The sequence below is a fragment of the Psammomys obesus genome, unplaced genomic scaffold (assembly GCF_907164565.1).
Source record: "Psammomys obesus unplaced genomic scaffold, mPsaObe1.curated_primary_1811, whole genome shotgun sequence".
NCBI lineage: Eukaryota > Metazoa > Chordata > Mammalia > Rodentia > Muridae > Psammomys > Psammomys obesus.
In genome coordinates, this window is record NW_026592776.1 from 383719 (window position 1) to 403710 (window position 19992).

Consider the following 19992-nt stretch of genomic DNA (forward strand, 5'->3'; position numbering starts at 1 on the left):
GCCCAGGGCTGCTGGCACGGGACTGCAGCCCCAGCGCCTTGCCTAGCTTCTCCAGCTTGAGCTTGAGCGCGAACCACTCTGCTCTCCCATTCTCAAGGAGCCTCTAACCTGCTTGGACTCGTGGCAGTGAAAGGCACCCAACCTCTCATCCTTCCTGCATAGGCCATTTCTCTCCCCCCGCCCCGCCACCTCCCGCCAACGCCCACAAATCTCTTGGGCACGTTCTTCCTGAAAGTAGGCGAGGCCCAGAAGCTGAGGCTTGGGAGAAGGAATTGGAGGGTGGGGGGAAGAGGAGGAACGGAGCTCCGCGGCCCAGGGGCGTGTCCTGCCCCAGCCCCGCCTCTGGGTGCGCGCGGTGGTGGTGGCGGCGGCCCAGCCTGGCTCTGAGAGACAGGTATCACTTAGACGCCATGTTGTGAGCGGAAGTGGGGGTGCGCGCGACGGTCGCTGTTCTGCTAGGAGCGGGAGCGGGAACCGGCGGGGAGGGGAGGTGGGGGGGCGGAGCCGCAGTTCGGGCGGCGGAAGGAGGAGAGGAAGAAAGGGGCGAGCCCTGGTGCCTGGCGGCGGCGCGAGGCTGAGGCTCTCGCTCGGAGTGCGGGCGGCTGTGGCCAAGCGCTGGGCGTTCCGGGCGGTCAGTGTTGGCGTCGAGCTCACTCTTGGGAGCCGCTGCTCCTCGGGCTACCGCTTCTCGACTCTTGCCTCCGGCTCGAACAACCAAGGAGCCGGGCCGGCCGTGGGGCGGGTGGGGAGGGAGGAGGCGGTGAAGGCGGCGGGCCGGGGAGGGGGGGAAGATGCCGCTGGCGCAGCTGGCGGACCCGTGGCAGAAGATGGCTGTGGAGAGCCCTTCCGACAGTGCTGAGGTGAGTGCAGCCGGGCGCGCCCCTTCCCCACGCCCCCGCCGGCTCTAGCTTCCTTCCCCGGAGCAGCCCCTTCGACCACCTTTCCCTGCTCACATTTTGTCCCCAGTGCGGGATTCTGCTTCAGGTCGTTGGGGTTTGCCGGTCTGCCTGTTCCTCCCGCATGCTCACCTCTCCCGGCTTTTCTTTTCTTTTCTTTTTTCTTCTTTTGGTGGGGGGCTGCCAGTGTGGCGGCGCGTGGGGTTTGGAGTGGGCGCTGAGGCTTTGCAAGGAGCCCGTTTTAATCAACTTTGCGTGGGGGAAGCAGGAGGCAAAGCTAGAGCCGGCAGGGAGTTGGGAAGTTTGGCCCTGCCGGCTCCAAGGGGTTTCTCTGGAATTTTAAAAGACTTTGGGGTAGTGGGTTGGGTTCACCCTGGAGCCAAGACTTGAATCTGGCTGAGGGTGGGGGTTGCTGCAGGGAGACGGGCGCACTCGGGGCAGGGTAGCAGAGCCGTAAGGGTTTTGAGTAAGGGGTACTGGACTGGAGGGAGACCCCCCCCCACCATCTGCCGCAGCGCTCTCTGCTGCTGCAAAAGAAAACCGGGACGTCTCCTGTCCCCACGCCAGTGTTTTTGAGGTCACTGAGTTGAAAGACCCAGAGTATAACTTTGTTTCCTGTCCGTGGAGGTGAGCGGGTGAAATTCAAGGAGATCAGCAGCCGCTGTAAAGGGCTATCTGATTTTCCTCGCCCGGGATCTGGTGACCATCACTGAGATATCCACCCCTGTGTCAAAACCCCAAACAGTACACCCAAACAAGGCAAAACAATCTCTGCGGACACATCCCAGCACCAAGCTTCTCGCAACTGCCCCTGTCCCAGAATCAACTCGAGATCTGAGAAAATAATGCAGACAAGATCCATTCTAGGGTATCGGCGCTCCTCTCCAAGAGTGGAAAATCAGTTCCTGATGGTGGCGCGTCTGTGATTATTCTTTCTTGACTTTTCGCTGCCTTCTCTCCTCGCAGCGGACTTCAGGGGATTACAGGATGATAGGCTGGGTGTGTGTAATAGTTACTGAGCGAGTGACCCCATTTCTGGAAAGCATGACTGAAACGCGGGGGTGGAATGGGGCAGGCTCTGATGAGTGGTGTACTTGGCGGCAGCCTCTGCCCCTGTCGGCCTCTGCAGTGTGAGAGGTGGGTAGGGTTACTGGTTACGTCAGTAAAACTCAGGCTCAGTTTGGTGTGAGATGAGGGACACTGACATTCCCCGGGAGGGGGAAGGAGGAGGGAATCTGTTCAAATCCTTTTTCAAATTTTTCTCCCCAGTCTCTTCCACAGCCATACAAAAATATTTACTTGTTCTTCTTAAATGCAGGAAGAGTTGTAATAAAGCTTACGAGTCCATGCTTAATATTTTGCGACTGGATAATGCCTTTAATTTATAAATACTGTTCTAAAATAGCAAAGACATAGATATATGTTGCCATTTTTCCCCCAAAGGAAAGCCCGGTGTGAAAAAAGAAATCGTGTTTTTAAGACTGGAAGAATACAAGAATTTTATTTAAATTTGAAAGCCAATATGATACTATAAATCTTTAATAACAAAGTTAAATTTAGAATATTTAACCATAATTTGAATGGTTGGTGTGAAAAACAGTATGACAAGGGATTCTCTTCATTTTTTCCTAAAGAAAAAAAATGCTTTAAAAAATACATCTATAAAGGTGTTTAAAATTGTTCCCAAAGTACCACACCTGTCAAAAATATTGTATTTGCTTATAATCTGCTTTTTATTTTAGGGTTTTTTTTCCTTAGGTTTTTTTTTTTTTTTTTTTTTTTTTTTTTTTTTTTTTTTTTTTTTTTTTGAGACAGCCAAGGCTGTCCTGGGACTCACTATGTAGACCAGGCTGTCCTTGGTCTCAGGGAGATCCATCTGCTGCTGCCTCCCAAGAACTTGGATTAAAGGCATATGCCTCCATGCCTGGTTTACGAGTCTGCTTTTTAAAATACACACAATTATAATTATGATTCAAAATTAATCCAATGATATATTTTAAATAATTTATTAAAGCTATACCTCAACAATTGCCTTTAGATAGTTTCTTTGGTTGTTAAATTGCTAATCCACATTTTTCCTTGGCATATGTCAATATGCAGGGAGAAATCATTTAAAATTTTACTTCATCTTTTTTCTGTAGAGTATGGATTTAGCTAAAGAAAGTACAGGCCTACTTATTTAGCATCTACTATATGAAAAAATACCGTGCTATATACATGCTGTTTCATTTTATCCTCCCTATAACCCAGCAGGGAGGATTGTCCCCATTGTTACAGATTAGGAAACTAAATTCAGTAGTTAAGAGCACAAAATTATAAATAGTCAATAGGAGAGCCATGATTTAAAGCAAGGTAGATACAATTTGTGTGCTTTGCTTTGGGAAAGAGTCAAAGCATACACATGCTCATATTTAGAGATCATGTGTTTCTTATAAGCAAATATAAGATGTGAGTTGGCAAAGCCTAAATATACTATATAAATATATATCATGTGTATTTATCAGTTAGTGTGACATTTCCCAAAACTTGATGGATAAGATTTCGCATATTGCAATTTCTAAAAAATTTCTTACTATTCTGGCATAAGCTATGTCAGAGCCAGAGGTTGCCTAGATTTATTAAAAGTAGACTTCAACAAATTGCCTTTAGATACTGTTTCCTTTGGTCGTTAAGCTGTTTCAAGAAAATTCTAATATGATTTTCAAATATTGAAACCAGTAAGAAAAGAGTTGAGCGTTTTCATAAAGAGATCTAATATTGATACCATTATTATGCCACCTCCTACCCAGTAGATTCACATCAGGGAATAATTGTGTTTTACCAGAGAAACATCAGGGTTTCTAAAGAAATATTTACTTGAGCAGATGCATCAGAAAATTTCTCTCCACGCTAAAAGATATATAGGACTGCATTTATGGTCTCATTACTAGTTAGACTGAGCTCTTGAAAGCAAACTCTTTATTTCTCTGAATCCTCAGCAGTTAACAGAATGCCTGGCACATACATATTATGAACTCAATAAATATCTGCTAAATGAATTGTGAAGGTTGGGAATAGGGTGCTTATGACTCTTAGCTCTGTTCTTATCATTTTAATTCCTCATTAAATATGAACAATTTTAGAAGACCTGAGTGCCTCTAAAAACACAGGCAGTTTCTTATTCTTTCACACACTTCCTGCGTTAAGACCTCACACAGTCTCATGGTGTTCAAAATAAAACAACAACAAAAAAACCCTTGTGGTTGAACTCAAACGTAGGTCACAGCATGTTAGGCTAGAACTAGGCCAAATGTTGAAGGCAAATTTAGGATAATGTAGTACTATGTAAGCAAAGTCAGGATTATTAGAAGATTAAAAAATCAAAATCACTTCCTAAATAATTAGATAAATTCAGAAATCCTTAATGGGTTACTTAAAGTTGCAAGTACCTTTTCTTTTCTTTTTTTTTTTTCTCTTTTCTTGGTATTTGACTGTTTAGAGGGTGGATATAGAGGAATTCTGTTTCTTCTACAAATCCATTGACACTGCTGTCAGGGACAAATAACACTAAATGACAAGCCTAACTTAAAGTATATGGCTTTCTTTAGTGGGTGGAATTGGGATAAATGCAAAGTAAATAGAAACAATGTACAAAGTAATAAAGTGGATGAAATTGGGATAAATGCAAATCTAATAGAAACAATGTACAAGGTAATAAAGTGAAGGTTATTTTTGCTCTTTAAAAATAGTTACAGTGCAGTATATTGTATATTATAGGACCAATGTTTTTTATACAATGTGTTGCATAAAAATAGTCACCTTGCCTCCCTTTAAATAACAGCTATTTAACAGGCTTAATACTGTATTTGATAGCAAAAAATAAGAACTTTGTGTTGTAGATCATCTTTAGTGAACATGCAACCATTTTTAACCTCAAAAAAATTATACAGAATCCTTCATATAATATAGTATAAACTTTCTAGTAAGTATTATATAGGTTTCTTATGTTCTACCTGTCAGGAAAATGTTTGTTTTTGTTCATCTATGATGATTGACTTTGAACAAGTATTATATTAAGTTCTTTTCCATTTTCTGTTTCATTTTTACCACTTTTCAGGGTTTTTTTTTTTTTTTTTACCTAAGGAAGATCTAAGGCGGGAAGAGGTATTGCTTCATGTTAACCGTCAAGTAACTGTGACACATTACTAAATACTTGATTGTTTTTAGTAATTCTGATACAGGACAGCAGTTTTTGAAAGTCTAAAAACCTGTTTTATTTTGGCAGCTGGATCCTTTATTAGTAGAGTGTATCTAAAATGTGAAACTTCCCATATTACTTTGAACTGTAAGGTAAAGAGATAAAAATATTTATTCACAGAAGCAAATATAGGCACATTTGGCCTTTTCTTTCCTTCTGGAAATCACAGTTGGTGTATCCTAATTTTATATAAGAAAGATGACATAATTTAGATATATACTCCTGAACCCAAGACTTGGTAAGTTGTTAAATAAACAGAAGTGGAACAAAGTAGTTATCCTGAAGTCTGAATTGCAAAATTGTTCTTAAAGTTTACCTTTACTTATCATCTACTAAAAAATTTATACTATTGTCACATTAGCAAGATTTCCTCTACCCTTCCATGTTCAAGGACGTGTGTAATGCCATGCTATAAATGATGAGTAAAGTCAGAGGGGCCTATTCACTCATTGCAAATTGGATGCTTTAGTCTCAGTAGTTCAGATTGTAATGAATTGTAATTAAATGTAACATTTAGTTGAGTCTCTAATGATACATAAGTATAATAGTGTTTAATTGTTAATGTGCTTTAGTGAAAAATACATTTTAAGCATTAAAATACAGTTGTGTATATTTAAATCCCATTCTCTGAATTCATAGAAAAAAAATCAGTGACTATGTTCTAATACTTAGTATTAACACATCCTTGTACCCACCAATGTGTTCTTTAAATTTAACAGAGTGACTTATACCATGAATCTGGAGCAAACATCAGCTGCTCAGTCTGATTTATCAGTTTAATACCAAAAAGCATAAACACAAAAGAAAAATATAAACAATAAATCTTACTTGCTAAGTAAAACGTGTCAGGAATTAACAAAATAAGTACATTCAACAAATACCCTATGCACAGATTATAAAACAAGTTCAGAAGAAAATATGCTCATATAACATATAATGAATTTTACCGTATTTGATCTATTTCAGTGAATTCACTGGTTATTATTTGCAGTTAAGAATTTTAGCTTTACCACCTTGCAATTTAGAAGAAACTTTTAGTGAAATCATTTCCTTCATTCAAAGGTGGTTTAAAAACAAAACAAAACAAACAAAAAAAAAAAAACTTGGAGTTCTAAAGACCTGTGCTTTAAGTCTTGGCCTTTCTTAATATCTTTCTAACAATTATCAAGTTTATTTACTGTGTCTATCCTTGAATCTTCAAATTAAGCATAAAAATAGTGAATTTAGAGTTGTGATGAGAATTAAATGAAATGATACTGTATTAAAATAATTGTATACTCTATGATTTGTATTTATTAACTATACTTATAAATTATTCAAAGAACTGTCTTGGATTTTTTTTCAGATTTAAGTAATGTAGGTAAAATTACTTGGTTGATCCTTAAAACAGAATCATTATAATATCTGAATATCAGGGTAAGATAAACAGAAATCTCTTCAGTCTTGTCCTTTTTGTATTATTCTTTCCAAACATTATCTTTGAAGGATAAAAACCAACAAAGAGTATCATGAGGGACATGTAAGGAAAAGGAGGACAAAAAAGTGTGTTTACATCTTAAAATTGTTAAATTAGAAGGTGTGTCATAAACTAACGTGCCAGTTTTCTTCTTACAGATAAATAAAATGATAGTAGACCTTACATGATGGTGTCTTATCCGTGAAATACAGGATAACCTGCATAGAAATGGTTAAAGTCAATATATAGCATTAATAGTACAATTTTTACTTTCTAAAGTATGCCAAGACAAGGTATGAAAAGATGTGTATCTTTTTATAATTTAGGGTTAATCAGTTCTTGTTCATTTTACATTTAAGGAAATTAATATAGCACAGCTCCCTTCCCATTACTGTAAGCACATTTATTTTGGTTCTTGAATAGGCCATGAATAAATAGGATTTCCTGTCTAGAAATATAACCCTTTGGATTTTGTCTTTGTGTGGTATTCATATTTTAAAAACTTTATATACTATAGAGTAGTTTACAAAGAAGAATCCAGAGACACTGTTAAAATTTCCAGAGCCTCTGGCGTTGTTATTAAGGAAAATGTATAAATATATTTGTGTGTATAACTATATATGTACATTTGTATATGATATATATATATATATATATCCCAGCAATCAACCCCCCCCCAAATAAGAACACATAACATCAGTAGTTTAAAAAATGTGGAATATATTTACTACAGAATTTCTGAGAACTTTTAAAATTATGTACACAGTGAAACTACAAAACAGTACGTGAGCCAGGGGTACATAATGAAATCCTGTCTTTATAAAACAAACAAGGAAAACAACAAAAACAGTATTTGAGACTTGATGTCAGAACCTTGTTTTCACGAATCACCTATTGGAATCTCAAACAATGCAAGCGTTTTACAGAACAGTTTCAGAAAGTTCAATAGCTTGTAACTTGATTCAGTGTTGCCCAGAAAAGAACTCCTATTTTCAGTTGACTGTTCTGAAGCTTTTGGCTTTGTCAAGAAAATTTTCATTTCGTTTTTAATTACAATATAATTTGTACAATAAATTTCCAGCTCCGTAGTGAACTAAAATTTACGTACGACTTAAGGCCAACAAGATGTCTCAGTGGGTAAAGTAAAGGTGCTTACTCACCAAGCCCGAGTAACCTGATTGCATCCTGGGATGCATATAGAAGAACGATAGAACCAGTTCATATAAACTGTTCTCTGATTTCCACACGTGTATGCCATAGCACATGTGCACTATGACATGCTTGTGCTACTCTCCCCCAGCAAATAAATAAATGTTAAAAACATCACAATTTTTAAATAAAATATCTTAAATTTTTTTCAATTTCTGATAATCATTAGTTATATAGTTCTCTAAGTTCAAGCCTTTATTAAATGACTGCCTACATTAACTTCCTTTAAATTTTTCAGGTATTCATACTTCTTAATTTTTTACTTTCTGTTTTTCAGAAAGAGTCTCAATGTAGTCCATGCTGGCCTCAAATTTGCTGTGTGGCTAGGCTGGCCTAGAACTGCTGATCCTCTAGCCTCAGCTTTCAAACTGTTTAGATTATAGGTGCACCTCCATGCCCAACTTAAAAAAAAGTTTTGTTTTGTTTTATCATATGCCACTTTATTCTTCTGTTAATCTCCCTGCCACTTCACATTACGCTTTTTGTAAATTAACTGCTTCTAACTTGCAATTACTAGAGAGTAGAAAACTAGGGTTAATAATATTTAGATGGAGCTATTTTTAACATGGGAATATTTCGACTTCATTTTTATAATTCACCAAATAATGTAAAAGAAAAAAAATTCAACCTTTTGTTAGGCTCTGGCCATTATGTACACCAGGGGTATCCAACTTTTTTATTGCAACTTGACATCATCTATAAACAACTCACATTATCTGGGGGACTTATGTAACCTGCATGTTGATGTAGACATAGCTAGAGGATCGGTATTTATTAGACATATTACCTAATATTAAATGTTAATTCTTGTTTTGGTATACCATAACAAAATGGCTCTATTTACTGCCTTCTCTTAAAGATGTCAGCTAGAAAATACCAAGGACCTTGCATGGAGAGGACCTGGACAACTGTTCAGAGGAAGCCCATAGGCTGCTCAATTTCCAAATGGTTTCCCTAGCAAGGGATAGAAGGGCTGTCTCTGACATGAACTCAGTGGCTGGCTCTCTGATCACCTCCCCCTGGGGGTTGCCGCCTTACCAGTCCACAGAGGAAGATGATGCAGACAGCCTTGATGAGACCTGATAGGCGAGGGTCAGATAGAAAGGGGAGGAGGTCCTCCCTTATCAGGGAACTAGGGAAAGGGCATGGGGGAGAAGAGAAAGGGGGCTGCAGTGGGGATACAAAGTGAATAAATTGTAATGAAAAAATAGATGTTTAAAAATAAAGAAATAAAGAAAAGAAAATAGAATGTGAATGAAGTAGTGACCAGGCAGCTAGCTCTAAAGTAGAAAGCTAGCCTATCTCCCCACATGGAGTCAGGTTTCTACTCTGTGACTCCAGTTTTGTTCTTGGAAGATATCCCTGGTTTCCCTGATATGAGTTATTCTACACTTAGATGTCAATCCAAAAGCACTTTTAGATTTTCTCATTCTTCTATCCTGTAGTAGTAGTAGTATAGCCAAAGTGAGTTAAAGAGAGTTTCTCTCCATGTTAGCTAATACAGTCTCTTCCTTTAGGTATTGATTATGTTTTGTTGACCATATAAGTTGATTTTTGTATCGTCATCTTATATGCGATGATCTTTAAATCTGACCTGGTCATCTGGATTTCTGTGGGCTTAGCTCTAAGTTTTTTGGTTCACAAAGCTTGTTATAGGAAACTTAATTCAGTCATATGATATGTGTTAGAAGCAGGTACCAAATAATAGCTTAAAGCAAAAGACCATTTTGGCACTAATAAATTGAACTGCATCTTACATGCAATGGTTGGAAAGAAACCTTTGTTCTAGAAATCTCATAAAACCTATAGTAAAGTCCTCACAGTTAAAATGTTATTTTTTTCTTTACACTTGAGGAAAGAGGCAACTGTTTTATTATTTTAATACTTTAACACTTAACATTTTTAACACTATAAAATAATGAGAAGCTAGCTGAGTATAGTGGGACATGCATATAATACTAGTGAATGGAAGGTGGAGGCCTGAGCATGAGTAGTTCAAGGTCATCCTGAACAACATATATCAAGTTTGAGACCAGCCTGGGCTATGTGAGACTTCATCTTAACTGGAGAAAAAAAAATGGATCTAAATGGTTCAGTGGATAAAAACAGTTGTCATGAAGACCTGAGTTTGGAGTTGCAGAGCCCATGCAAAATCCAGATTTGTAGCATGAGCATTTTAAACTCTGTCACTTTACCAGGAGAAGGAAGGCAGAGACAGGGAGAATTCCCTGAAACTCAAAGGCCAGATGACCTGGCTTATTATGCAGAGGAAAAACAACAGAGAGTCAGCCACAAAGAAGGAAAGGGGCAGAATTTCAGAGATTGTCCTCTGATCTCCACATGTGAACTTTGGCCCATACTTATAAGCTACATTCTTCACACATGCACAAGCCCCCCACACACACACATTGTACACACACCCAAAGATAAATTTAATTTTATGAAAAAAACTGAAAGGTGATGGGGAAGTGGCTGAGCAGTTAAGAGTGCTGCTCTTCCTGAGGACTGGATTTCAGTGTCTAGCAGCAATGTCTGTGAGGGACTTAACAACCAACTGTAACTGCAACTCCTGGGGATCTGTTGCCTTCTGCATCTGTGGGCATCTACATGCACTTACAACCCAATCCCCACCACAAACACAAACAGCTCAGCATTGTTAAATATAATAATAGTGGGTTATTACACACTTGAAATACAGTCTTCTGTGACTGAACAATTCTGGGAATGGAACACAGGGTTTCACATATGCTAGGAAATTGCCCTATCATCCACTCCTGAATTTTTAGTTTAATTTAAATAGTCACTTATGTTTATTGTCTACTATATAGACCAGTATAGTCATATAGATCATAGGATTTGTACAAATAGAACCCCCCTTCTAGTTCATTGTTGTTTTCCATTCTTCTACTTATTTGTATTTTGAAATGAATAGGCTAAGACATTTTTTTCTAAATAAAATACATTTGATACGTTTTCACAACTAACTGTTTCCTATACTGATGATCTTTTATAATCCTCTTTAAAATTAAGTAATGTATACTCACAATTCATTCTGTTCTTTAGTAGTTTTTCTGGTGGCATTTCCTTTTGAAGCAATGAGACTATTTGGCTATCAAAATGTTGCTTCTGCTTGTGGAAAGAAGTACAAAAGAATAAAAATAGGGCAGAAAAATACATGGTTACATTTTGTGTTATTTAGGGAAAAATGCATGGTATCTTAAAACAGAATGTATTCTGTACATTCTGTTGTGCCACATAAGAAGTGGACTTAAGTGTCTTGGAACTTAAAACTTTTACATTTTAATTTAGTGTAGAATTTTGGAGCTAAGAACAATTTAGCTCTACTCTATGTATGAAAGCTGGGACCCAGCCAGGTGTTATGATGCTCACCTTTTTATTTTTATTATTTTTTATTAATTATAGTTTATTCACTTTGTATCCCAGCTGTAACCACCTCCCTCCTCCCCTCCCAACCCCACCCTCCCTTACCCTTCTTCATCCATGCCCCTCCCCAAGTCCACTGATAGGGGAGGTCCGTTCCCTCTGACCCTAGCCTATCAGGTCTCATCAGGACTGGCTGCATTGTCTTCCTCTGGGGCCTGGTAAGGCTGCTCCTCCCTTAGGGGGACATGATCAAAGAGCCAGCAACTGAGTTCATGTCGGAGACAGTTCCTGTTCCCCATTACTAGGGAACCCACTTAGAGACTGAGCTGCCATGGGCTACATCTGTGCAGGGCCTTGTTCTAGGTTATCTCCATGTATAGTCCTTGGTTGGAGTATCAGTCTCAGAAAAGATTCCTAAGCCCAGATTTATTGGTTCTGTTGCTCTCCTTGTGGAGTTCCAGTCCCCTCCAGATCTTTCTATCTTCCCCGTTCTTTCATAAGATTCCCTGCACTCTGCCCAAAGTTTGGCTATGAGTCGTGCTGGATAGAGTCTTTCAGAGGCTCACTGTGGAAGACTCCTGTCTTGTTCCCTGATTTATCCCTCTTCAGATGTCAGAGAATTCTCAATAGAGAATACCGAATGGCAGAGAAATACTTAAAGAAATACTCAGTGTCCTTAGTCATCAGGAAAATGCAAATCAAAATGACCCTGAGATTTCACCTTACACCCATCAGAATGCCTATGATCAAGAACTCAAGTGACAATATATGCTGAAGAAGAAGTGGAGAAAGGGGAACCCTCCTCCATTGCTGGTGGAAATGTAAATTTTTACAACCACTTTGGAAATCAATCTGGTGCTTTCTCAGAAAATCTAGGCATATATCCAAAATATGCTCAAGTATACAACAAGGGCATTTGCTCAACCATTTTCATAGCAGCTCTATTCGTAAAAGTCAGAATCTGGAAACAACCCAGATGTCTCTCAACTGAGAAATGGATACAGAAATTGTGGTACATTGACACGATGGAATATTACTCAGCAATTAAAAACAGGGAAATCACGAAATTTGCAGGTAAATGGTGGGAACTAGAAAAGATCATCCTGAGTGAGCTAACCCAGAAGCAGAAAGACACACATGATATATACTCACTTATAATTGGATATTAGACATATAATATAGAATAAACATACTAAAATCTGTACTCCTAAAGAACCTAAACAAGAAAGAAGACCCTGGGTAAGATGCGATGCTCACTTTTAATCCCAGAACTAGGAAAGCAGAGGCAGGAAAATCTATGAGTTCAAAGACAGCAAAGACTGTGTAAATAGACCGTGACACACACACACACACACACACACACACACACACATTGAGACCAGGTCAGAACATTCTATTTCACTAAAATTCATTTTTTTCTATCCACAACATACATAATTTAAAAGTGATTATTTCAAAACTTCTTTAAAAGTCAGTTTTTAAAAACCTCTGTGTAAAGACTGGACTGTTTTTCTGTTGTATTTGTTCATTTTAAGTTTGCTTTGTCAGAATACTAAAATCAATTTGCCTTAACTTTAGTTTGTAAATTTGCAAAATTCAGTCCTTGGTGTAAAGAAAAAACTTGGGAAAGACCTTACTATAATCAAGTCATGTGGAGTATGTCAAGGTCACTACTCTTTTTCTTGTAGGTGAATGTGAACACTCAAATTTACCCTTTGATTAGGTACTCAGTATATATTAACTGGAATGGGGTATATAATTATTCTTATCTTAAAAGCAGGGCAAATTGAAGCCCAAGGGAAATAAACTGCTCATGAGATTCCACAGCTAGTTAACAGGAGCAACAATTCAAACCCAAGTCTCAGATTGCCAGTTGCATTGAATTTCCACAGAGTTGGCCAGCTTGAATTGAGAATGTCCAGATGAGTGATTCCATCTGGATGAAATCATCTGCAGTGCAGAAAGCATCCAGGTGGTTTGCATAAGTGGCTGTATCTGTGAGGATCTAAGGAGGTTAATGACCTAGAAAGATAGACACCCTCTCCTATATGTAAAGCCCTCTCACTGAGGAGGCCAGTAGAGGACATGATGATGGCATGAACTAAGAATGCTGTACATAACAGAGACAATGTTTATGTACTTAGAAAAGGCAGTAAAAATTACTACTGCTTTGCACATACAGCTTTTTTATTTTTGTTTTTGTTTTTCTTGAGACAAGGTTTTTTGTATAGCCTTGGCTATCCTGGAGTTCACTCTGTAGAGAGCTGCCTGCCTGTGCTTCCCAAGTGTGGGGATTACATGTGCCACCACCATCATTGCCCATCTCTCATATAGTATTTCTAAGCTGTCCAGAGTAAAAGTATTTCATAGTACATGAGAAAATGCTTTGAGATTTCTAAAGAGCTCTATTACCAGTGAAACAAAGTGTCTCGTATTTGAAGTGAGGAGGAGGCTGTCTAAACATTACTTAGCATGTCTTATAGAAGCCCCTAGGTAGGTATGTATTTCAGTAAATGTGGCCTGTTATTTGCAGTTTTTAAATGAATCATTACTTGTTGATATTTTACTTCTCTTTTCAGGGGAAAAAATATACTCCTTAAAATGCCAGGAAATAGGATCTACTTCAGTTCAAAAAAAACAAAAACAAAAAACTTAACAATTGAAAAATAAGTTATGTTGTTGTAGTATAAGAAAAAAAATAGGACTGGAAGGTGGCTTAGAGGTTAAGAGCATTGTCTGTTCTTGTAAAGTCCTGAGTTCAATTTTCAGCAACCACGTGAATGGCTCATAACCATCTATAGTGAGATCTGGTGACCTCTTCTGGCATGCAGGCACGCATGCAGGCAGAATACTGTATAAATAATAAATAAAATTTTAAAAAAGAAAAAATATAAAGTTATGCAATCATTGGATTCTTTCATTAGACTTCTAAACAAGTGCAATGGCAAGGGCAAACAGGATAGACACTGGAAGTAGAAGACAGGGAACAAGACAGGAGCCTTCCACAGTGGGCCTCTGAAAGACTCTCCTCATCAGGGTATTGAAGCAGATGCTGAGACTCATAGCCAAACTTTGGGCAGAGTGCAGGGTATCTTTTTTTTCTAACTTTTATTAATTACATTTTATTCGCTTTGTATCCCCCCATAAACCCCTCCCTCTTCCCCTCCTAATTCCACCTTCCCTCCCCCTTCTTCAGGAATGCCCCTCCTCAAGTCCATTGAAAGGAGAGGTCCCCCTCTCCTTCCTTCTGATCTTAGTCTATCAGTTCTCATCAGGAGTGGCTGCATTGTCGTCTTCTGTGGCCTGGTAAGGCTGCTCCTCCCTCAGGGGGAGTTGATCAAAGAGCAGGCCAATCAGTTCATGTCAGAGGCAGTTTCTCTTCTCATTACTGTGTAACCCACTTGGACACTGAACTGCCATGGGCTACATCTGTGAGTGCAGGGAATCTTATGAAAGATGGGGGAGATAGAAAAACCTGAAGGGGACAGGAAGATCAACAGAACTAAAAAATCTGGGTTCAGCCAGACCTGCAGAGACTGATCAATCAACCAAGGACCATGCTTGGAGAGCACCCTGCTCAGGTGTAACCCATGGGCAGCTCAGTGTCCAAGTGGGTTCTCTAGTAAAGGGAGCAGGAGCTGTCTCTGACATGGACTCAGTGGCCTGCTCTTTGATCATCTTTCCCTGGTGAGGTGTCCTAACTAGGCCAGAGAGAAAGGATCCAGACAGTCCTGATGAGACCTAATATGCTAGGGTTAGATAGTAGGAATGGAGAACTTCCCCTATCAGTGGAGTAGGAGAGGGACATAGGCCTGGAAGACAAAGGGAATATGGGACCTGGAAGAGATGAGGGAAGGGCCTACAGCTGGGATACAAAGTGGATAAATTTTAATAAATAATAATGATACAGAAAAAAATGAAACAAAAAACAAGTGTGATGGTCTTAACTTTTAATTGGGATAGAAATTATAGACTACAAGATTTACCTTTATAAAGAATGTGCCCTAGTTTGCTTTCTGTTGCTGACATAAAACATTGGCCAGAACCACACTGGGGAAGAAAGGGTTTATTTGGATTATATATCTTATATTTGAGGGAAGTCCTGATCAATGAGGGAAGTCTGGCCAGGAACTAAGGCAAGAACTGAATCAAAGACCATTAGAGGAACTCTGCCTACTGACTTGCTCTCCGTGGCTTGCTCTCGATAGCTTGCTCAGCTTGTTTGCTTATAACTTGGGACGACATACCTAGGGGTGGCCCTACCCACACTGGGCTGGACTCTCCCATGTCAATCATTAATTATGAAAATACCCTCACAGACATGCCCACAGACCAGTCTAACAGAAACAATTCCTCAGTTGAGGTGCCCTCTGCCCAGGTGACTGGTTTGTATCTAGTTGACAAAAATTAACCAACTCAGACAGTGACTTGCTCTTAACTATAGTCACCAAATTGTGCGTCCATTATGACTCACTGTCTAATTATAGAATATTGCCATTGCTCCAAAAAGAAATGTACCAGCCGAGCATGGTGGTACACCCCTGTAATCTCAGCAGAGATTAATGGGAGAGGCAGAGACAGGTGGATCTCTGAGTTCAAGGCCAGCCTGGTATACAAATCAAGTCTAGGACAGTCAAAGCTACCCAGAGAAACCCTGTTTTGAATAACCAAAAGAACTCACACACACACAAAGAGAAAGAAATGCTCCACTCATTAACTGTTATATTTTCCCACACTCACTGGCAACCACTGATGTAAATTTTATCTTTATAGTTACCTGTTAGGGACATTTCATATTAATGGAATCCTGCAATATGTGGCCTTTGAATATGTTGTGTTTACCTCCCGTGATGTTTTTAGGGCTCATCCATGTTGTGTAGAACGTATCAGTGCTCCATTTTTTCCCCACATTGTGTGAGTATTCCACGTTTTATTTACTCACCAGCTAATGGAATTTGACATTTCAAATTTCTACTCTGTGATTTTTATGAATAATGATATGAATGTTTGAGTAAAGGTTTTGTGTGAACATGTTTTCAATTATCTTATGTATGTAGAAGGAAAATTGTGGAGTTACATGATCTTTATTTTTGAGGGATTACCAAACTCTTTTCTAACCATTTTCCATTGTCCTTGGTAGTGTTTCTACACATTCTCCCTAACACGTGTTACAGTTATTTACTGAAATTGTCTGTAGTTAGTAAAATATCTCATTTTTTAATTTGCATTTCCTAGTAACTAATGATATTAAGAATAGTTCCATTTGCTTTTTGTCCTAATTTGTGTGCTTGTTACTGATTTGGCCATTTCTGTAGAGAAGAGGAAAGTGCCCTATATGTCTGCATTCTCAAACAATTTCATTTTGTATGTAATAAATATAAAACTTTCCCTAGAACAGTGTTTTTTTGTTTGTTTTTTTCAGTTGGATTCATAAAGGCCTAGGTCCTATGAACAAGCTTTAGGATACATCATTACCTTGTATACCTTTATCTGAGCAGGAGCAGGGTTCCTTGAGGAACACACTATCAAGCTATACTTTGGTTATAGAAAGCTACAGACAGTACTTGAGGGTGGAGGCAGTAAGTAGTTTCCTTGGTCTTGGAACCTCAATAGATTTTTTTAAGCAAAAGTATAAAACTCAGTTGATAATCAGAGCACTAAGTCTAAAAGAAATCTCTAGAGGTTAAATGTTAAGTCATTATATTAAATGAATTCTTTTTAAGAATCCATCTCAGTTACCTCTGTCCTTACTTAGCTTCTTCCCTTCAAGGTCATGCTAGCAGTTGGTATAATTCGAGGGAATGACTACCACAGTGGATGTTGGTATCAGAACAAGAGGGGTTGGTTAAAGAGAGAAATAATATAGGCAAGTTAAAAATAAGATATGCCCTGTATTAATGAAAAGAACGTGTAAATTAGTTTTAAAATATTCTTTTTCCACTTGGCTCCCTTTAGTTTGTGAAATATAGTACTGGGTGATAATGAATTAAGTAGAATTCAATTCCTTTGGATTATTTTAGTCTAAAAATACCTAGTTGTCTGGACAGATAGTCCGAATAGCATAAAACAAGCTAAATTGGCAAGGAATAAAAACATGTAATTGAATATTTAGAGGGAAATTATAATATGCTCTAATGTAACAACTTTCCATAGTACAATTTTAATGATGTGAAAACTAGAAAACAAATGTCATTTTCAATATAAATATCACTTGAAAGAAAATTCTGGTTCTGCCAAAATGGAAGAGCCCTATAAGCCCCAGGACTTCCCTTTGAGCTGAAATTCAACAGATAAAACAAAACACATTGGAGTAGTGGAAAAAGAAGGCAGATTGCCTGAGGACCTTGGAACCTAAAAGTAATACAAGCCATGAGGTCTCTGTTGTTGTTGTTGGTGGCTCCCATTTATTACAGACAAAATGCTAAAGTACTACCAGGCACAAAAAAAGAGCTCAAAACTCAGTTCTCTTTAGTGAAACGGGGAAATGGTAGCTCAGTAAGACTAAACCTTGGCAGTTCTCATTCTAAGCTATCCAGATGCTAATAGAGTAGCCTGTTCTACCTCCAAGAAATAAGTGGCAGTGTTCTGCTTCTCCAGCCCAAGAATGCTGGCTAAGGAAAATAGGTCCTAATTACCCACTCCTTGCTTTGGGGGTGGGTGTCAGTGCTTTGGTTTATCTGCTGGGTGACTTTTGCAGACTGTTAAGGAAGCTGTTTCCTCACTAGCTTTGTAAAAGAAAGTTGTGCTCTTCTCAGTATACTGTCAGCAATAAGTTGAGCCTTCACCACAAACCCAAAATAATGAGAATTAAAGTAGTATAAGGCAGGGATACTTAACACTAAACTTGTACCTTCTCCCCAGCATCAGTCAAGCAGAAGAAGATACTGGAGGCAAGAGTTGTCAAGTGTTTCACATCCCCACTAATGTTAGTGGGGCTTAGCAGACAGCTGATCCTCCCCTTCCATCTGGAAGATGGTAACACTAGTTAGGCATCCACTTCTCTTCTGTTCCTCTCTTTTTAAACTCTTCCTGAAGAACTCCTTGAGAAGACAGGCTATTGGTTCTTTAGCTGATCAACATAAAAGATGAGCCAACTTCGCTTCCTCAGAGCTCTAATCATAAGCAACAAGGTGTTTAGAGGTTGGTAGCTCACTCTCTGGAACCAAGCATATAGTTGAATACATCTGCAACAAGCATTTCAGACATTGTTCCACTATTACTTGAGTAGTCTTGGTAGTGTCCAAGAAACATATATACTCATCTGCTCTCACAGGACACCTCAACAGGGGACTGCCTGCCAAAGTACACTAAATAGGCTCCATTTAAAATGCTCGTCATGCAGTTTTTTAAAAATGCATCAAGAACCATGAAAAAATAGAAAATGTGAAAAGTCAGCAGACAGTAATACTAAAGATTCAGATGTTAGAATTACCTGGTCAGAATTTCAAAGCAGCAATTTTTAAAAGTGAGTAAATATAAGCAGTTAAATAAAATTTTTGTCTCTGAAAAATAGATTTAAAGGAGAGCTAGATGGAAATTTTAGAACTGAAAAATATGCGTGAAATAAACTGAGAATAAAACCAGTAAGAGTAGAGATGATATAGAGCAAGAGAAATTACCCCTATCAAACTGTGTGTTGGCATATACCCACAATCCCAGCATTTGAGAGGCCAAGGCAGAAGGATTGCTGTGAGTTCTTGGCCAGCATAAGTTGCAGTGCAAGGTCCTGCCTCAAAAAAATAAAAAGTACACACCAAGTCTGAACAACAACAACAACAACAAAAACCTGGAGGAGAATGAAGAGGGCATTAAAAAGGACTTACAGTTGATGTTATCAGAGTCGCAGAAAAAAGAGCCGCCTAAAGAAATTTAATGGTTGAAATTTCCCCAAATAGGCAAAAGGTACAGTCCTCTAGATTCCAGAGTCCGCCCAACGTAATCCATTCCCTGAGTCATCAAATGAAACTTTTAGAAACAAGGAGTTGTGGTTAGTGGGCATAGAATCTCCATTTTGCAAGATTGGTTGCACAACAGTGTGACTGTCACTCAGCACTGCTGAACTGTACAGTTAAAGTGATTCAGAAAGTCTCATGTACAGTTTATAGCAATTCAAAAGCAGCATGGAAATTAAAGAGAACTTTTAAAGCAGCTAGTGAGAACTGTGCTACTACCTACAGGGAGTGATTTATATGCCAGGGATTTATCGTCAGATTCTAGGGAAATGCAGCATGTTTTAAACTCTAATGAAGAACCAGTACTCTAGAATTCTAAACCCAGTGAAAATATTCTTTAGAAATGTAGACAAAATCAGTAGTTTCTGGTATAGGATAACTAAGAATTTTGTCAGTTATCCTAAAAGACTCTAAAAGAATTGGCTGAAGGAAGTTTCTTGAAACAGAAAAAAAAAAAAAATGGCAAAAGAAGAAAACCTGGAACATCAAGAATAAAGAAACAACATGAAATCTATAGTTTCTCCCGGGAAATAGAGGGGGAGAACATTTCATATGAGACTTGTTAAATACTCAAAGGCAGTACAGAAATTCCAAATCAGTGTGCCATAAATACGTAGATACAGAATCGTTAACAAAATATTAGCCTCAAGCAAAGCAATAAAGACTCATACACCATTACCAGGTGGGTTTGACTCCAGAAAGAGAAGTCTTTCAGTACTGAAAAGTTTCAATTAAAGATAGTCCAAACAGTTTAAAAATTAAAAATCAGATACTGATGCAAAAAATACAGGTGCTAAATTAAACATTCAGGATGAAAATTTGGCAAACTAAGAAGGGAACTTTTTCAGCTTGTTAAAG

General features: G+C 38.6%; 1 protein-coding gene across 3 annotated transcripts in view; it reads left to right on the forward strand.

The window, feature by feature from the left end:
- The first annotated feature begins 514 nt into the window (after positions 1-514).
- The window catches only part of Rps6ka3 (ribosomal protein S6 kinase A3), a 119099-nt gene continuing 99621 nt past the window's right edge, over positions 515-19992 (forward strand). The window contains exon 1 of one of the 3 annotated variants that reach the window (XM_055615716.1): positions 515-860. In XM_055615716.1, coding sequence (XP_055471691.1) covers positions 792-860 — 69 coding nt within the window. In that variant the 5' untranslated portion in view covers positions 515-791. The remainder of the gene's footprint in view (positions 861-19992) is intronic. The other 2 variants (XR_008721110.1, XM_055615715.1) reach the window with 2 other exon arrangements.